At 38.8% G+C, this 18,302-nt stretch overlaps 1 protein-coding gene across 8 annotated transcripts in view; it reads right to left on the reverse strand.

The window, feature by feature from the left end:
* astn1 (astrotactin 1) overlaps positions 1-18,302 on the reverse strand; it is a 199,055-nt gene that overhangs the window by 4,002 nt on the left and 176,751 nt on the right. For all 8 annotated transcript variants that reach the window (XM_077724197.1, XM_077724196.1, XM_077724192.1 and 5 more), the window contains 3 exons: positions 8,789-8,924; positions 5,768-5,868; positions 4,685-4,868 (listed from right to left, as the gene is read on the reverse strand). In XM_077724197.1, the coding sequence (XP_077580323.1) occupies positions 4,685-4,868; positions 5,768-5,868; positions 8,789-8,924 (421 nt within the window). The remainder of the gene's footprint in view (positions 1-4,684; positions 4,869-5,767; positions 5,869-8,788; positions 8,925-18,302) is intronic.

Genomic DNA, 18,302 nt, shown 5'->3' on the forward strand with positions numbered 1-18,302 from the left:
ATGTGAACATTTGTACATATGTAACCTTTCAGTCATTCAATTTCTGAAAAGCTTATTCTCAAAAGGGTCACAGGGGGTGCTGGAGCCTATCCCAGCTGACTTCGGGCACCAGGTGAGGGACACCCTGAAATGTTGCCCACCCAATAAGCGGGCGGGTGGGGAAATGCAAAGTCAGTGGTCGTAAAAATATTTTATACATGAAAGAGATGCAAAAAAGACAGTGCCATGGCCACCTGGCTTGGTCGCATCACGAAATAGTGATCGTATCTCGGGTGAATTATTCGATCAAAATTTTCGTCATAAGACAAGAATGTCGTATGACGAGCAGTCGTATCACAAGGTTCGACTGTAATGTGTTTCGTGTAGAAAAAGTGCATATATATATATATATATATATATATATATATATATATATATATATATATATATATATATATATATATATATATATATATATATATATATATATATATATATATATATATATATATATATATATATATATATATATATATATATATATATATATCGTATATATATATATATATATATTTATGTTTAAAATGTATCTTCCTGTGTCTGTGTTCTCACCCTCTCGCTACTGAGACTGAAATTTCCCGAATACGGGATGAATAAAGTTATCTAATCTAATATAATCATTACACATTCTGCTCACATGTTGAACTAAAATCCCAAAGGACATGACTCTTTTTTTATGACCTGAGAACCCCAATCATACAAAATTATGATTAGTCTCTGTCACAAAAATCTAAACGAAAATGAAAGGAGCAAACAAGGTCATAGACAGAAACATTAAGGAGAAAAAGATATTCTTTCATTTTGCCAAAGCATCTTGAATTTCCGCGTAAACAGCCAAGTTGTGTGCCTTAAATAATGGGTACGTTCATAGCGATGACAAGGTCTGGCCCTCGGGAAAAGAAATGTCAAACCTTCGATGGACAGATTTTTTAGTGAGATCATGGTTTTAGTTAAAACATCAAGCAAAAGCAACCAAAATGTACCTCAAACAAAGCCAAACAGTCTCGTCAATGTGAGCCGATATCTTTCTAAAAACAGCAAGTCCAAACAGAAGAAAGATAAACCATATTTGATCATTCATTGCTTTTTTTCGTCAGAATTGCATACTTGGCTCATACGAGTTGATAATGAGTCAGAGCCACACACGAATTCTTATTATCAGTGCTTTGACAACAAAATGAAAACTTTAGTTACTGTTTGTTGTTTGTGAAAAGAAAGCAAGTTGAATTCTCTTTTAGTGAGTCTGTGCGTGCATATGTATTAAAACTTTCCTATTACGTATCTGCTGCTTTTTGGAGATAAAACATACATTTCTTATCGAGACACGGAATGTGTAAGGTAATATTAAATTACAAACAAAAAATTCTCAGACTGTTACAGAGCACGGGCTGTCTATTGCTCATACAATACAGTACTGCAAATATATTACACACGTCGATGACCTCCACCACAAATTTATATTACCGTTTGAATGGTAAAACATCTGAAGTTTTAAAATCCCTCCAGCTCCATAACTCATGTCCTTTTAGGTGATCTTTTTTGGCCGCAGCCGACAGTGGGTAGAATATTTTCTGACACAATAACAAGAATATTTGATGGTAGAGCAGTCGTTGAACCATTCAGACGGGCTGTAAGGCTGTTGAACCTTTCTTTTGGTTTAAACTCTGCTGAAACCTCACCATATAATATCTCGTCCTACATAAAATAACAAACATGGTGTGGAAAAATCATTTGTACCAAGAGTGTTTATTTCCCATTAAATGCATTGCTGTACTTTCCTAGTTGCTCTTATTACCCCCCCTTCTCTTTAACGGAATTGAGAGGACTGTTAATAAAAGTGTACTTAAATGGAACACATCATGAAAGTACTCCCTCAATTACGCATTTCTTTCCAGCATGGACACTATTAAACAACCTTTTGTTTACGGTGAGGAGAATCCTTAGATAGAAAAGCGAAAGAATTAAGGGAACCTTGACTAATCGGTTTTACTTGCCAAAATAGTGAGTACCACAGACTACCATTTATATTTTATACCAGACACATGGCTCTGTTTACAAAACACAAGGTACAATTTTATAGGCTCGGCTCATGTCCATTGTTTGGATGGAAAGTTGGGTCCCTCTCTGCAGTTTCTTTACTGAATGAGCTTGATGATGTCACAGAGGTTTAGGAAAACAAATGTTGAATGCATTTCCACTCACCTTAAAATTCAGGATCTAAAGGTTTACTGTATTGGGAAAAAGTTAAATACTGGAAACTCCTGGGATTTGTCCAGAATGACAGAAAATGTGTTTTATTCTTTACTCTAATCTCACTTTCTATGAATATCTAACAATTTAAAAAGAACTCTATTAAATCATTGTTTTTAAAACGCATGGCTCACATATACCATTTATCAACATTCCCGACATTAAACCTTATTTAGTCTTTCTAGAACCCCCTTTCTTCCTTTATTGGCCTATTTCTTTGCACAACAATTTCCCATTTATCTGACACTGTAAAACCGCTTCAAATGTATACAGTTGGACCCCCAATTTGATTTCCTCATTACTAAAGACACTAATTAATATACCCTGTCCAGCATCTACAAATCCTGGTGCCTTAGAAGGGCAGGACACACGCACCCCAGCTTCCACCACTTTAACCTACTGCCCCCTGGAAGGCGCTACAGAGCCATAAGTGCCAAGACAAACAGACTCAAGGACAGTTTCTGTGGAGTATGAATGTATTTAATACTTATTATTATGTCTTTTGGTTTATATAGTGTAGTCACTAGAATATAATTTTGCATGACCTAGTGGAAACTTCCATCATGACACCTTTTAGTTAGGGGGATGTCATCTATCACGACACCCCCATTTCTTTGTTCAGCTCTTCCTACCTAAAGTTTGTACCTAGGTCACATGACCCTTTGTTAATAAAACTAGCTCAACTGTTGGAGGTAGGCAGGGATTCGAACTGGTCAGGCTGGGGTATGGACATCTCCCAGCGCTGGCTACTCTGACCCCTCCTTCAGCTGAAGTCTTTGAAAATCTATTCAAGCCGACTCTGCGTGTGCTACCTCTGATCCGAAGTTATTGAATGTATATGGTTTTAAACCCGAGATTTTCTTCCCAAGAGCTGTCATCATACTCAAATCGAGTTCTGCACCTGGAACCTAACTAATCAAGAGTTATTACTTATTTATTATGTTGACAACTTGTTTATCCATTGCTATTTAGTGGTTATTTATTCATCATTGCTCTATATATGGATAACCCATGTTTTTTTGTTTGTTTGTTGTTGCGTCCATAAACTAAGCGAGTGGTTCACTCTCAACAACTTGGTGCTGAACGTCAAAATTATGGAACTCATCCTGGACTGCAGACTTCACTTGTTCTAAGTTATTTATTTATTCATTTATTTTTGCATTATTTATTTGTCTGTTTGTTGTTGTTATTTGTCCAGTATGTGTTTAAAGCTTTAAATGTCATTATACTTGTATAATGACAATAAAAGCATTCAATTCAATTAAATTTGAGGGCTATAAGTTAAGTTGTAAGTTTCTTTAAATTGGAAGACAGTTCTGAGTTATTCCTTTGTCTAAAGAAATAATGGAAACTGAACACATAGATCAAGGGTGTCAGACTTGGGTTGGTTCGCGGGCCGCTTTAACGTCAACTTGATTTCACGTGGGCCAGACTATTTTAGATATAATATTTAGATGTTTTTTAATTTTTCTAAATGGATTAAAAGAACTGGATTAAAAGCCCTGTATATTCAGTTTTTTTTAAAGATCTAAAACAATGTTTATTTTATATTTTTTTATATATTTTTTGATTTTACAATTAAAAAATTACAATTATTGATTTAAAAGGGGGAAAATCAGGAAATTTAATATACGTCTATATTCTTCATTTTAATTTGATCCTAAAACAGAAAGTCGGCACTCATGATTTACCGGGCCACACAAAATGATGTGGCGGGCCAGATTTGGTCCTCGGGCCGCCACTTTGACACATGTGACATAGATAGAGATTTACCTACTGACATTGGCTAATTAATAGACCACTGGTTTCTATTGTCTTTAAACTGTGCTAACGCCAATGTATGTGAAAGGCTCCGCTTTATCATTTTCCTTCAATTGTTTGTGTTTAACACATTCATAGCATTCTCATATTAATGTAAATTTATGGCTCTATGTATGATGGAAGTATGCTCTCTTCTTGTTTGAGTAATTTATGTCAAACCTAGTCAACCAGCAAGCCACTAGATCCGTCAGCATTAAAAGGGTTTGAACAAAAAGTATTTTCTACCTTTTCAATCAGATTCAGATACGAATACCATAAAATGAATTCCGAAATTAGCTGTATTCATTTGCGATGTCAAATCCAAATCCTTTAGTGGATAGAACAATATAAAGGCTAACATCCAAATATCTTCAAAGTAGGGTGAAGAGACACTTTTGTAATTTCGATGATTCATTCCAGCTAAATCAATACGTCATCATTACAAAGTCTCCAATTTAATGCTGGAGCACAACATGTAAAAGAACTATAGAGTTAGGACTCAAAGCTATTTTTGACAGCTCTTACCTCTGTGAAAAAAAGCACAAGTTAACAGTTAACGTCAGTCTCAGAACATACAGTGTGTCCCAGACTTTACCTGGGCCCAAGCTCATCTTCACACCTCCAGGTAAACTCCCCGAAACTCTCGTAGCGCTGATTGTAGTGATAGAGGACTCGGTGAAGTGCTGGGGCACCTAGGTCCATCAGAGTATTATATGCTGTCTGTTGCTCCTTCCCACTGGTATATCCATTAAACAGGTTGTAGATTTTATCAGCAATTTCTAGATGGGCACAAACAATTATAGGCAATCTGTTTCAGAGAACAGAGCGATGTAAACCACAAACGTCAGACAAATGATAAAAATTTTCGAAACTTTTGAGCATTTGCTGGGAATAGAGGAACAACAATTCCACCTCTTGGCTATACACATTGGACACATCCTTTGGGTGCCAATGAACTGTTCAAGAAAAACACAGATGTTGTCCAATTTAGGATTTGTATTTTGCGACACACCATTTCCAGGGAATAAAAATGACAACAGCATGGTTAGAATGTAGCATAATTTAGGGGCTAGATCATTTTAAAATCCTTCAATTAAATCTGCACTTCAACTACAGGCTAACTATTCAACCATGTGCACTAACTACCCTTATTTATAATCAACAAAGAGAATGTTTGTCCTATAAATCAGCCACTAAACATGACAAATTGGGAAGAGCCTTCCCATTGTCTTTGTTTTCTCTGGAAAAAGAGAACTCAGACTGACAAAAACACTTGCGAAACCCTTATCAAGATTCCGTCCCCGAGATGTAGGAAATTTGCATTTTTATTGTACTCACTGCAAACACGTTTGTGAAAACCTAAACAATATACACGAATCACTCAAATATCGAGGTTGATGTAGACCAGACAAGGCCATATATAACATTTTTTTTCTTTTTTTCAGTGCTGGGTCCTCGTAGCAAGAGTGGCTCCCGCTTACGATTTTCTGCGTGGATTTTCATGAACTTTAAAAAATATATATTTTTAAAAAAATATTTACTAGCATAAAAAATAGCTAAGTAGTGAATTCGCGATAAGTGAGTTGTTCTAATCGAGAGAATACTGTAGCACTCAGTGAGGCACCTGTCCTCCAAACTAAAAAGTAATTAATCCTTACTGCTGTGTGTCTTTCCTCACCTTGAGCCTTGACGTCATCCACAGTGGGACATGGGGTTTTAATGGTGACCTCACTTGGACTGGAGCGACGCCCAGTGTTGTCAACTGCCCATAGCCGGAACCTAGACAGACACATAAACACAATACTAATCTATAAAGGCTATGCACGCTGCACTCACAATCACATTGGAATCTGTTGCATTTCCTGTGCAGGTAATTTCTGTTTGGCAACTTTTGTGAGCCTACTGCATGCAAAAAAAAACAGTTCTTGGGAAAGATGTGGCACTCAAACAACCAACATTTTTTTGAGTTATATTACCATCCAGTGGCTGGAAGGCTCATTGCATCCACAGAAATTTGGTGCCTTTAGTGCGTTAATGATGGATTGCATTAAATTATGGACCTTCAGGTTACAACAGTACCATGAAAGAGAACAGATAAGAAATTATGGATATCGTTTGTTGCCAGTAGAAGGCTTGCCTGAGGTCACCTTCTGAAAAGAATAACTTGTACTGAACAACAGCAACTTTTAACCTAAGAGACTGAGTTGTTTTGAAACAGAGGTATGATTCTGCTCTCCTAAAAAAAATATGCCTACGGTGCCGCTCACATAACATTTTCTTCTAACAAGGCAGTAAATTTTGGAATGACTCCCTCCGTATAGAAATTATAAGGTGGAAGACAGGGCTTTGGCCTTGTGAAATGAATTAAGTGCCAGAGAGAATACAGTGGAGGAACCCCGCTGTTGCTAGAATCAAAAGGGCATGTGGAGCTTAGGACTCTGATGAAATACAGTATATCACAACACTTCTTGTCTTCCGACTTTCTTCTTGTGTGTCTTTCCCTTCTTAATCTTTGTCTCAGTCTTCCCTCAGTCTCTCACCAAAAGCCGCCTCATTTCCTCTTCGAGACGTGTGTATTACTTCACTTGAGGCAAGTTGTCTGCTGGCTAAGTGCGAGCATGTGTACTTAGAATCCACCAAGTGCGTGCAGACTGAGAAATCGTGTCTTGGTTGCTTCACAATCACAATACTAATATGTAAATGGCCTCAATCATGTTCTCATGAGTCATTACCATCTCGCCTTTGATAAAAAACACCTTCTCATTAAGACAGAAGGCAGTTCATGCCTATTTGTGGGGTTGAACTTTGAAATCTGAAAGTATTTCTAAAAAGACCTGAATGATTGTAAATTGTCATTTTGCAGCTTCCTAATACATTACTTATAATAAAAGCAATAAAATAAGAAGTTACGTGCAAATTTACTTGGAATCATCAGAATTTGAGGTTTAATTCCATAGCCAATTCATCAAATTTGCTAAATTCAATTTAATGGCCCATGACTGACAGAGGCACTTAAAAATAGGATTTTTTTTCTTTCAATTGCTGCACTGAAGTAAAATCCCTGGCAATACCTCTGCCTATGCATCACTTTGGATTTGCTGGAACTGTTGATGAAAATAACTTTATTTTTCCCTGAAATTATTTATGACTTTATGTAATGTTAAAGGACGCCAAAGATGTGTCGTTTTGTCTACTAGTCAATACTTACACACGTAACAAGAAACATCCAACTGATCCTACAACTTTTAAAAATTGACATTTAATTTGGGAAGCTGACAAGTGGGGTTAACGATTCTGCCACACAGCAATTACGGATTTAGTTTTCAGATGGCGGTGTGTGCAGAATTTTCTCTCTAGATTTGTGGGGCTTTTTTTCCCATGTGCTTCATTTTCCTAAATATTTCCAAAGAATGTTTGCAAGATTTAAAAAAAAAACAAGCTATAATTTAATGAAAAAAGTTTTTTGTATACCCAAAATTCTAATGATGTACATACCACTGTAAGCGTGTGTGAATGGTTCTGCCACGTGAGTGACCGTCACTCCATCCATCTTACCTGTGACTGAAATAACTGACAGACACTCTATTGATGGAATTTGTTTTCTCTTAACCCCGAGTTTCAGTCCTACTCTTCCCATAATATACAGAGTAAGCACTGTCAGTTGCGCAATTGCAACTTCCTCCCCCAAAATAATTTGCCCATCCAGCTATGCTTATAAGTTATAATTGCACCAACGGCCCAAAAGAGGTAGCTTCTGCCATGTTTAGAAACAGAGGGGGCCTGGTCGCCAACCAGATTGCTTCTAGTATTGGCAGGTGTGCTAAGCAAAGGAGTTGGGGAGGCCAAAGCATAGTACTGTGGTACCACGACATAAGAGTGCCCCGACATACGAGAGATTTGAGATCCGAGTAAAATTTTGGGCAAATATTTATCTTGAGATACGAGACACATTTTGATATACATACAGCGGAAGCGAGAGGATACAAAAAACATCATGGGCACTGACTTTCTGGTTGGAAACTACCTCATTTAATGTCTCTACGAGCACTGGGTTGACTGTTGCATTTTTTTGCATATTTTTTACCCCCGTTAGTCAGTGCGAATGGTGTATATGCTCCTTCCCGTTGGCAAGTGGTCGTGCATTATCCTATTGTGAGGACATTTGTGTGCATCATTTTGGGAATATTTTGAAGGGAATATAAAGGCAAACAACCCTCGACAGGTTGCATCTGAAATTCAGGGTGTAGGCGGTATAGGAGAAAGGTATCAAAATTTAAAACAAAATTAGAATTAAGTGTAGTGTAAGGTTAGATTAAACTTATTTTTGAGTGTCAGCATCGTATTCCATGTTCATTTAAATTTGTTTATGTTATGTTCCGAGCGTGTTGCCATGCAAAAAAAGGTTTTGGTTTATTTCAATGGGAAACGTTCATTTGAGTTACGAGTCAATCGACATACAAGCTCAGTCCCGGAACTAAATAAGCTCGTATCTCGAGGTACCACGAACATAACATCTATTTCGTGATATCTCCATTTAAAATTGGCACTATTGTTAATGTTTTTTTCCTCTTGTGTCAAAATGATGAGATTTTTTCATCCATTTCCAGGATCTTGAATTATACTGAGAAACAATACAAGTAATTGACCATATGGGGAAGGATAAAACAAAGAAAAAGAAGAAAAAAACTGAATTGCTCACATATATGTGGTATCAGGCTCCAGACAGCGAACAATCATGCTGACAGATGAGGACAGAAGGTTTGGGATGTCTCCCAACATCACACATGGGGACCTGGCACCAGACAAGATGTCATCCACGAAGCTCAAAAGCGTTTCTGAAGCACATAAACAGAAAGGGACCCAAACAATATTAATATTATTTCAAAATCTTCAAAAGCAGCTCCTCTTCGGCCAGCTTCTTTTCATGCCTAATAGAATTGACATTATTAGTATTATATGCAGATGCGCATTAGTGGTTACTCACATTATACTCATCATCTGTGTGTTCTGTGGCTACTGGCTTATTGTATGCTTATTTCTCACCGATGTAGCGGATCCTACGTGTGAGTAGACCACTGGGTTAAGCTCCTATGCTGAAAGCTAGTGACCAGCTGATGCAGGGGATGGCAACCCGGGAAAATCTAGTCGAGGCTGATGAGGCCTTGGGACTGTTGTTCAACAGTGTGCAGCCCATTAAAACAATTTGAAGAACCCAACTGTGCACTTTTATGCCAGGAAGAAAGCTTAATGTGGGTGGCCAGAGGAACCCAGAGTGCGGAACAAAATGCTTCAATCAAAGGAGACCTGTAATACAGTGAACACTGTGTGCTGCCATGGCATTTACTGTATGAACAGGCCTCAACAGCAGATGGAAAAAAAATCGCAAGAGGTAAAACATTTCACCAGCAGGTTAATACCCTGCAGAAGAAACTTCACAAATGGTACGGAAAACACTTTACAGTTAGATTCTTGACATAGTGTAGATGTACATAAACACTGAGTGCCGCATGTTTGTCTTGCTCTCAGTTTTAGTTTCTCTTTTCCTGCACCTGGGTTTGCTGAAAGGGCAGGCCTGAGCAAAACACCTGTTGTGCATTAGGCACACGCAGTATTTGAGGACTCCTGTCACAATCAGTTGCTCTCTGGCTATTGCCTAGTTTACCGCTGTGTTCTGCATCCTATTTCTCCATGGTTCTCTTTCTTATTGTGATCGTTTTGCACTTTGTCTCCTTTATTTACTCGCTGACTCGTGCCGTTTTGGTTGTAGTTAGTTTTGACTTTTTCTGGCCGCAATGATTCGATTGTGCTGTTTTTTTAAATTATTTTTTTATTGTACACCATAAAACAAGACTGAACCAGATTTGTGGGTGGAGTGCCAGACTACCAACAATGCTTAACCTCACAAATGCCCAATGCATTATTTTTTCTTCTAACTAGTATACAGTCGATTCTTGATTACATCCAAATGACAATGTTGGACATTAGAGGGTTCATTAAAAAAGAAAAATGAGTGGTTCAACTTCATTAAATGTTATCCGACAATTTTCACACTGTCCTATTTTTCTGAAGGGAATATAGAATGTTATTGCAGGCAACGTTTGTCTATTGGGAAATATTGAATATGTAATATTGAATGTAAATGATTAGTACACTGTTGTGCTCCCTTTGTTTAATAAATATTATTATGCATATGATTTTCTTTGTGTGGGGATCTACATTCAACGACTTGCTGTTTCATAACACTGTGGTTGAATATGATTGTTTCTGTGATATTTGATCAAATACAAATGCCAGAGCATTTTAATTGCAATTAATTATTTTGTCTACAGATATGAAAGAAACACCAGTGAATACAGTCAGGATCAATGGATTCCATGACATCTTTTCTCCTGAAATACCTGGTAATATTGTCAATTATTTTATGTAGCGAACCTCCTTTCCCTTTACTGCATATTAGTCAACATCTGTTGGTTTCGATTGTGCCCATGAACTATTTCCACTGCAATCAAACAAACTAGGTATTTCTAAGATTTCATTGTCAGAAAAAAATCATTAAATTGTGAATAGTGATGAATTGGAACAAACATCTAATACTATAAATCATTTCTACAAGTACTGTGTGATGAACAGCACAATGGATGTTGTAAGCATGGGCAACAGTTGACACAAAAGTAAGTTTAAAACTCTCATTCAATTACAGTGCTGGGAACGTTATAGGAAATGTGGGGCACAGGGTCACTCAGTTAAAGTTTGTTTAAGGGTCACTGAGGTGAACGGCGTGGATCAAGGAGTGCAGGAACATGAGAAGAAGGTACAACAAACTGCCTACTGGACATAATAAGACATGGGGTAATACAGATATGGAGATATAGGTTAGGTTAGAACTTTATTTCATCACATATTTGGGAAATGTATTGGTTGCAGTAGCAAGACAGACACAAGACACACAAGACATTGTACACTTAGGTAAAAAACTGGAGCCACACACAGGAAGTCGCGTTGGGACTGACAAATCAGACCCAGTGTCAACACTCCCACTACCACCCTGCAACAATACACTGGAGTTCCAGGAACAGGAAGTGAGACTGGAAATGCAGTCTGTGAACACCAGGAAGGCTGCTGGACCAGACGGAATACCTGGCAAGGTGCTCAAAGCCTGTGCTGAATAGCTGGCTGGAGTCTTCACAGACATTTTCAATCGTTCCTTGCAACAATCCATCATTCCAGCCTGCCTGAAATCTGCCACCATCATTCCTGTCCCCAAAAAGCCAACCATTGACAGCTTGAACGATTACAAGCCTGTTGCTCTCATGCCTGTGATCATGAAGTGCTTTGAAAAGTTGGTGGCCCGCCACATCAGAAATACAACCCCCCGCCCCTCAGTTGACCCTCACCAGTTTGCTTATGGAGAAAACAGGTCCACTGAGGATGCTATCGCCGTGGCTCTACACACAGCACTGAGCAACCTGGAGCACCAGGGGAATTATGTGAGGATGCTTTTCATTGACTATAGCTCAGCCTTTAACACCATAAAGCCGGGCATTCTGAAAGACAAACTCTCCCACCTTGGACTATCCTCTTCAATCTGCTGCTGGATAAAGAAATTCTTGACTAACCGACCACAAACTGTTAGACTGGGTCCACACCTCTCTTTCTTCATTACACTGAGCACTGGCTCACCACAAGGCTGTGTACTGAGTCCTCTTCTGTACTCCCTGTACACATACGACTGCACACCAGCCCACCAGTCAAACTCCATCATCAAATTTGCCGATGACACCACTGTGATCGGACTCATCTCAGGCGGGGATGAGTCGGCTGACAGAGATGAGGTCGACAACCTGTCTCTTTGGTGCTCGGCGAACAATCTTACACTAAATACCACGAAACTAAAAAAATAATCCTGGACTTTCGCAAGCACAGCACAGACCTGGCCCCACTCCTCATAAACGGAGTATGTGTAGACAGGGTCCAGTCCTTCAAATTCCTGGGAGTCCATGTCACGGATAGGCTCTCATGGTCTACAAACACCACAGTGGTAGTGAAGAAGGCCCAGAAACGACTCCACTTTTTGCGGGTACTGAGGAGGAACAAATGGGACACCAAGCTTCTGGCAACCTTCTACAGAGCCACTGTGGAGAGCATCCTGGGATACTGCATTACAGTGTGGTATGCTGGAAGCACGGCAGCAGACAAAAAGCCATGCAGAGGGTGATTAACACTGCCCAGAAGATCGTCGGGTGCTCTCTGCCATCACTGGAAGATATTGCCAACCCCCGGTACCTCAGCAGAGCCAGGATCATTGTTGGGGACCCATACCATCCTGGACACGACCTATTCCAGTTGCTTCCATCTGGCAGACGCTACAGGTTCTACAAAGCACGGACAAACAGGCTCAAGGACAGCTTTTTCCCCAACAGCCATCAGGACTCTGAACCTGCAGTAACCCATGATGAGACGACAACACAAATTCCTTCTATGGAATAAATTCGCAGTGAGGTAACAGGAAGGTCGTTTGGTGTGGATCTGCCTTCTACAGGCTGACTGAGGGAGGGTAAGTAAGAAGACAGTGAGAGGTAAGTGATCCATTTTATTCTTGTTGGCATCGGTGAGGCAACTTGCAGTCGCCGGATTGATGGCGCTCAAGAGGTAATGCGATGTTTCCATCGTGGCGGAGTGCTAACAAGTCTGAATATGTCATTTAAATGGGTCTTGCCTGGGAAGGCGAACTTGTGGAGAAGCACTATCCAATTTCGCCATACGCAACTGGGTATGATGACAATTAGGCTTTTTGTCAAGTCAATGATGACGACAACGCCCATGTCTGATTTAAATTTAAAGTCCAGAAGGTGGGGACCTTCTGCAGGCTGAGACTGAGGTTACCGTACAGGTATATAGGTATATACTCAGGAACAGGGATGTGCAGTCCAGGTTAAATATGGCAAAGTGGGTACCCAAGGGAAAGCCAGGACATATTGATACACAAAATTTGAAATAGGCCAAGAGTTAGTTTTTGCAGTGCAAGCTAACCTACATATCCCCAGACAACACTGGAAGACTGCAATGCTATTATGGAAGATGTTGTAAATCAGTTCATTTAGCAAAAATGCCCAAATCTCCAGCAAGCAGGACTTTGATATCTGATAACTTCTGGTGAGACATAAAAGGGTCCGGCTGGAAATATAGTAGTTAGATCTGGTAGTAAAAATGTGACATTAAATCGACTTTTCAAATTTATTGTTGTTGGCATGAAACCGATTCTACTGATTCTTTTGTACAAGCTGCTTGCCATTCCAAACAGCTTTATGGTTTTAACAGAGATTAAGGGCAAAGAATGAAAATGAAAAATATTGAATAACAATCAATTGAGTCCTAAGGTAATGTTATTATATGAGCGTGAATATTTTATTTCTCCACTTTTAGGCAGTAATTTGAAAGGAAAATGTGTCCCCAAGTGCAACCACCTGTTGTCAAGAATGAAATATTCCATGCAAAGGTCAAACAAATGGAAGAGACTGACTATTAAATGGATTGACACGTATATAAAATAGATTCTAAAACTATATACTCGACAAATGGGCTATACGAATGAATAAAGACATTGTCTGAGAAATATTTTTTCAGGCCAATATTCCATGGAAAAGCTCTTTCAATGTAAAGGTTAATAGCAATTCACAGAAACATGAAGTTGAGACTGTTTTACTTGTCCTTCAGCTGGAGATGTTTACCCTGTGCATTCTTCAAGTCTGATTGGTTGGAAAATAAAGTATTGCCAGGAGACAGATTTATGGAAGTTATGGGATCTCTCACCTTTTGAAGTTGTGCCTGCTTTTGACAGTTTAGTTATGCAGGCAATGTGCGTGTGTGCCTGTTGACCCTTAAAGTCAAATCTTTTCCCCCTTCTTTGAAATGAAAAGGATGGTTGCATTAAATATGAATCTGTTTCTGCAGCAGAATATGTATTTAAGAGATGCTTTTCTACTATTGAATAGAAAATGTTGATTGCTGAGTTGTGAGACTATGGAAAATCACATTGGTTGCAATGAACAATATTATAGTTCATGTATAGGTAGAAACATTTACATGACAAACTACCAAAACAAAGAGCAAGGAGGAATTTTGGGAAACATAAAAACCACTAACAACATTGTTGATCCCTTTCATGTTGACAATTACAAATTATTTTGATAACCTCCTTTTCACAACAATACTGGTCATATTATCGGGGCCATTAATTCTAATCAGACATAGGCATTGTCGTCATCATTGACTTGACAAAAAGCCAAGTAGTCATCATACCCTCAGCTGCGTATGACGATTATGGACCTGGATATAAATTAATTGTACTATTACTTCATAATTTTAGCTATCGGTTCTAAAGAACATCTTATTTTTAATATACCACTTTAAATAATAATGCATATTAAGTTAATTGCACAAAAACTCATAATCTAGAAAGTATAGGAGTTTCATAGGTATCTTATAGTGACAGAATTGGATTTATACAAGAATTAAAGGTAATTTGTGTCTGTCCTCTCCACGTATAGTCGACATATTTTTCTGTTTGTCTCACATTTGCATTCCTCTCATATGGGCACAACACACTGACAGCTATTTAAAATGTTTCTGAAGTATTTGGCTTTCCATCAATTGCACCAGGCACGCAAGTGAAATTATACAGATGAAGCAGATCTTGCCGAGCTGATTCAAGTTTTCTTTTTTTTTTCTTTGCTTGTCAAGTGAAACCCAACCCAAACAGTAGTTATAATCCAAAACACACTGGACTCAAATACTGATGCTCGAAAGTATTAAATGACTGGCAACAAACAACATTTTCACAATGAAGTCTATTGGAATCAAGCTTTAAAAAATATTCTTCTCAGCCAATATAAAAAGTTTATTGTCTCAATATAATTTTTGTTGTTTTTGATACACTATATTGGTTTAAAATCTCTGTGCCTAAGACAAAAAAGCAAACCATTAAACAACGGGCTTAGTAACACAAGAATATCTGTTCAAGTTAAATTTTACTGTATTTTCTGAAACATGAATTCATATACGACCAATATATTCCTGAAAATCTGTGTTCTTGTGGGCAACTATGGATTAGATTAACAATTCAATTAGAATCATGCCGGGTGGCCCGGCAGCTGAGGTGGTTAGCGCGTCAGCCTCGTAGTAGGGGTCCTGAGTTCAAATCCAGGTCGATCCACCTGTGCGGAATTTGCATTATCTCCGGGTACTCCGGTTTCCTCCCATATTCCAAAGACATGCATGGTAGGCGGATTGGGCACTCTAACTTGCCCCTAGGTATGAAAACGAGCGTGAATGGTTGTTTGTCTCCTCATGTGCTGCGATTGGCCACCAATTCAGGGTGGCCCCCGCCTGTGGCCCGGAGTCAGCTGGGATAGGCTCCAGCACCCGAATGAGGATGAAGCATTTCAGAAAATGAGATGAGATGAATCTACCGCGTGGAAGAGTTTCTTGTTTCAGTAAATTTGTAGAAGCATCTCACTAATGCATGTAATATACATTTAATTTGGAAATTAACTTTTTCAAATGCCGTTCTATAGCTGCTTCACCAAAAGTTGTGAGCAGAATGTAAAACAAACAGAATTCTGCTTGACAATATACTTCATTCATTTATTTCTTGTACTGCTTATCCTCACAAGGGTCATGGGGAGTGCTGGAGCCTATCCCAGCCAACTATGAGCAACAAACAGGGGACCCCAGCCATTAAGCAATTTATATTCTGTAAAGATGCTTATGGGCACTCAATGTAATTTACAGAAGAAAACACACACACACAGAGTGGTCATTAACTGTATGAACTAAGCCTTCCCGTATAGCTAGCTGAGAAGTGAAACTTTTTCTAGGGGCCCTTTTACACAGCACGGACTTCGTACTGTGTAAAGGAAGTCTAAGAAAATTGATCGATTCAAATGTGGCCTGATTTCTCAACAAGCTCCCAAAGGCCTTCAAAAGCCTTTCCTGTTCGCAGTCCATTGTTTATTTGTTGTGGAATCAAAGGCATTCTATAGTACTATGTTCCCTGGAGAGATGTAGCTCTCACATTACTACGGCATGCTGCATTCATTACATTACCTCATTACTCTTTAAGACAAAATAATAACATTTGACAAGAAGTAAACAAAGAACTTATTAACTATACAGATGGCAAACTGGGTCTGACAACTACTATTTGCTGCTGCTAATTCGGCTTGGCGTTTACTCAAAGATGGGTGACGTGCTGTGGGTTCTTTGAAAGATCACTTTACAAGGCAATCATCAAGAGACTGTTTTTGATAGAGTCAAACCTTTGTGAGACTGTGATGAACCATGAAATTGCTGAAGGCTCATTGAGTGGTTATTGAGAAAGACCTTGGCGACCTCTGGACTGTAGTTGAAAGTGCCAGTGAAATTATTATTATTTTCTTTTTTTACTCAGCGATGAAACAACAATCACCACATCGCTGTGAATGCAGGTTAAGTAAAGGAAAAAAAAAGTCTAGTTGTAATTGAATCAAGGGACTGTTTACCTGGAACGTGTTGGTTTATAATTCTGTTTTCAAAACTAGTGAGACACCATTCTGCTTCACTTCTTTTGGTACACACACAGATTTACAATGAATGCACATACTATACAATGTATATACCGCCTACTGCTCATAGTCAGCTAGGATGGGCTCCAGCACGCCAATGACCCCAATGAGGAAATTTTACGCAATGACTATACTATTTATACCGTTTACTGTACAGTTTTACTGATACATTACTACTCTATTGATGCCAATAGATATTCACCTCATACTAAACTGCCGACATCTGTTGATTGCCTGATATTCATCATTCATGTGCATGAAAAAGCATTATTTGCTTCAAAGCTCACCCTTTCACTACATAAATTGTAGGCCTATGCATATGAAAAAAAACATGCTTTGGTATTGTTTTGTTTTCCGTTCACCCTAAAGCCATCTTCAGCTCACTCGTCAATCAAAAGTATCGCCTCAATGCTTTGCTCATGCCTCAGGATGTTTGTTTTTAGAGCAACGCTGGGTAAACGAACAACTGGTCTCCCTTGACTTAACCTCCTAAGACCCAGACTCTTTCAAGGCATGCATTTTTTATTTTCTCTTTTATATCTAGGCCAATTGGGACCTGATCCGTGTAAAAACAAATAATTATCTTTTTACATGATGTAGTTTCTGAGATAAATTAGTGGATGCCAGGCCCTTGTAGTCCAAAATTTAACATTGTAGACATTTACATTCACAGAGATCTATCAGGTATTAGTGTAAGTGCGAACACTTACACTAGGATCTCACCTTATTTGCCTGAAGCTTGTTAAGGCTGGCTGTCTTCCACAAAGAAGCAGATTAGTCCCAAAACAAAACAAATCCAAAGCTGGCAACAACTCCGGAATTTCAGGAGTTTACCCGGAAATGCAACGCAAACTCCAGAATTCCAGACAACTTCCCTAATATCCGCACCCCCCCCATTTTCTTTTGAAACAACCATCTCAGAAAAGTACCAAATTTCCAATTTAAAAGCCTCCAAATTCACACCATTGCTATAGCTTCTATCATATATATTCAACTGCACTGTAAACCGGAAGAATTTGGTGACACGAGTGCATTATGGATCCTCCGAGTTACAAGTTCTGACGAATGATTCACTTTGTGCGACCTGAGCGCATATCGATTTTAGGTGAATCGCATTCACTCCAGATAAACTCTGGAAATGCGAGAAGGGTACTCCTGAAATGGGGTCGTTGGAGGTTGGCAGCTCTGCAAATCTCTTCAGTTTTCATGTAATTCGGGATTTTTAATAGAAGAAAGCATGGATTTGACAAATAAATGTCAAATTGAAACCGTGGGGCTCCTAGAAGAAATTGCTATTGCGTCAAGAACAATGTTCCCGCTAAGTTGCGCGCGTGCGCAGTTGCGCACTACTCTCGTCTTCTCCACGCACAGCAATCATATAGAGCACACAAAATAAAATCCTACCTTATTTTTTTCCCCTTGGCGCCATTCACGCGGCAGCCAGTGGCAGTTGCTCTGTCCACTCGTATGTTTTTCGTGTTTTACAGCCCTTCTACATTTTAATATTTCTTAATACATTCTTTTTACTTTACTTTATTCTCTTTACTTTTTTTACTTTATTCTCTGAACCGCTTTATCAATCGCGGGGGTGGAGAAAACCCACGCAGGCCC

This window comes from Stigmatopora nigra, chromosome 9 (genome assembly GCF_051989575.1).
Source record: "Stigmatopora nigra isolate UIUO_SnigA chromosome 9, RoL_Snig_1.1, whole genome shotgun sequence".
NCBI lineage: Eukaryota > Metazoa > Chordata > Actinopteri > Syngnathiformes > Syngnathidae > Stigmatopora > Stigmatopora nigra.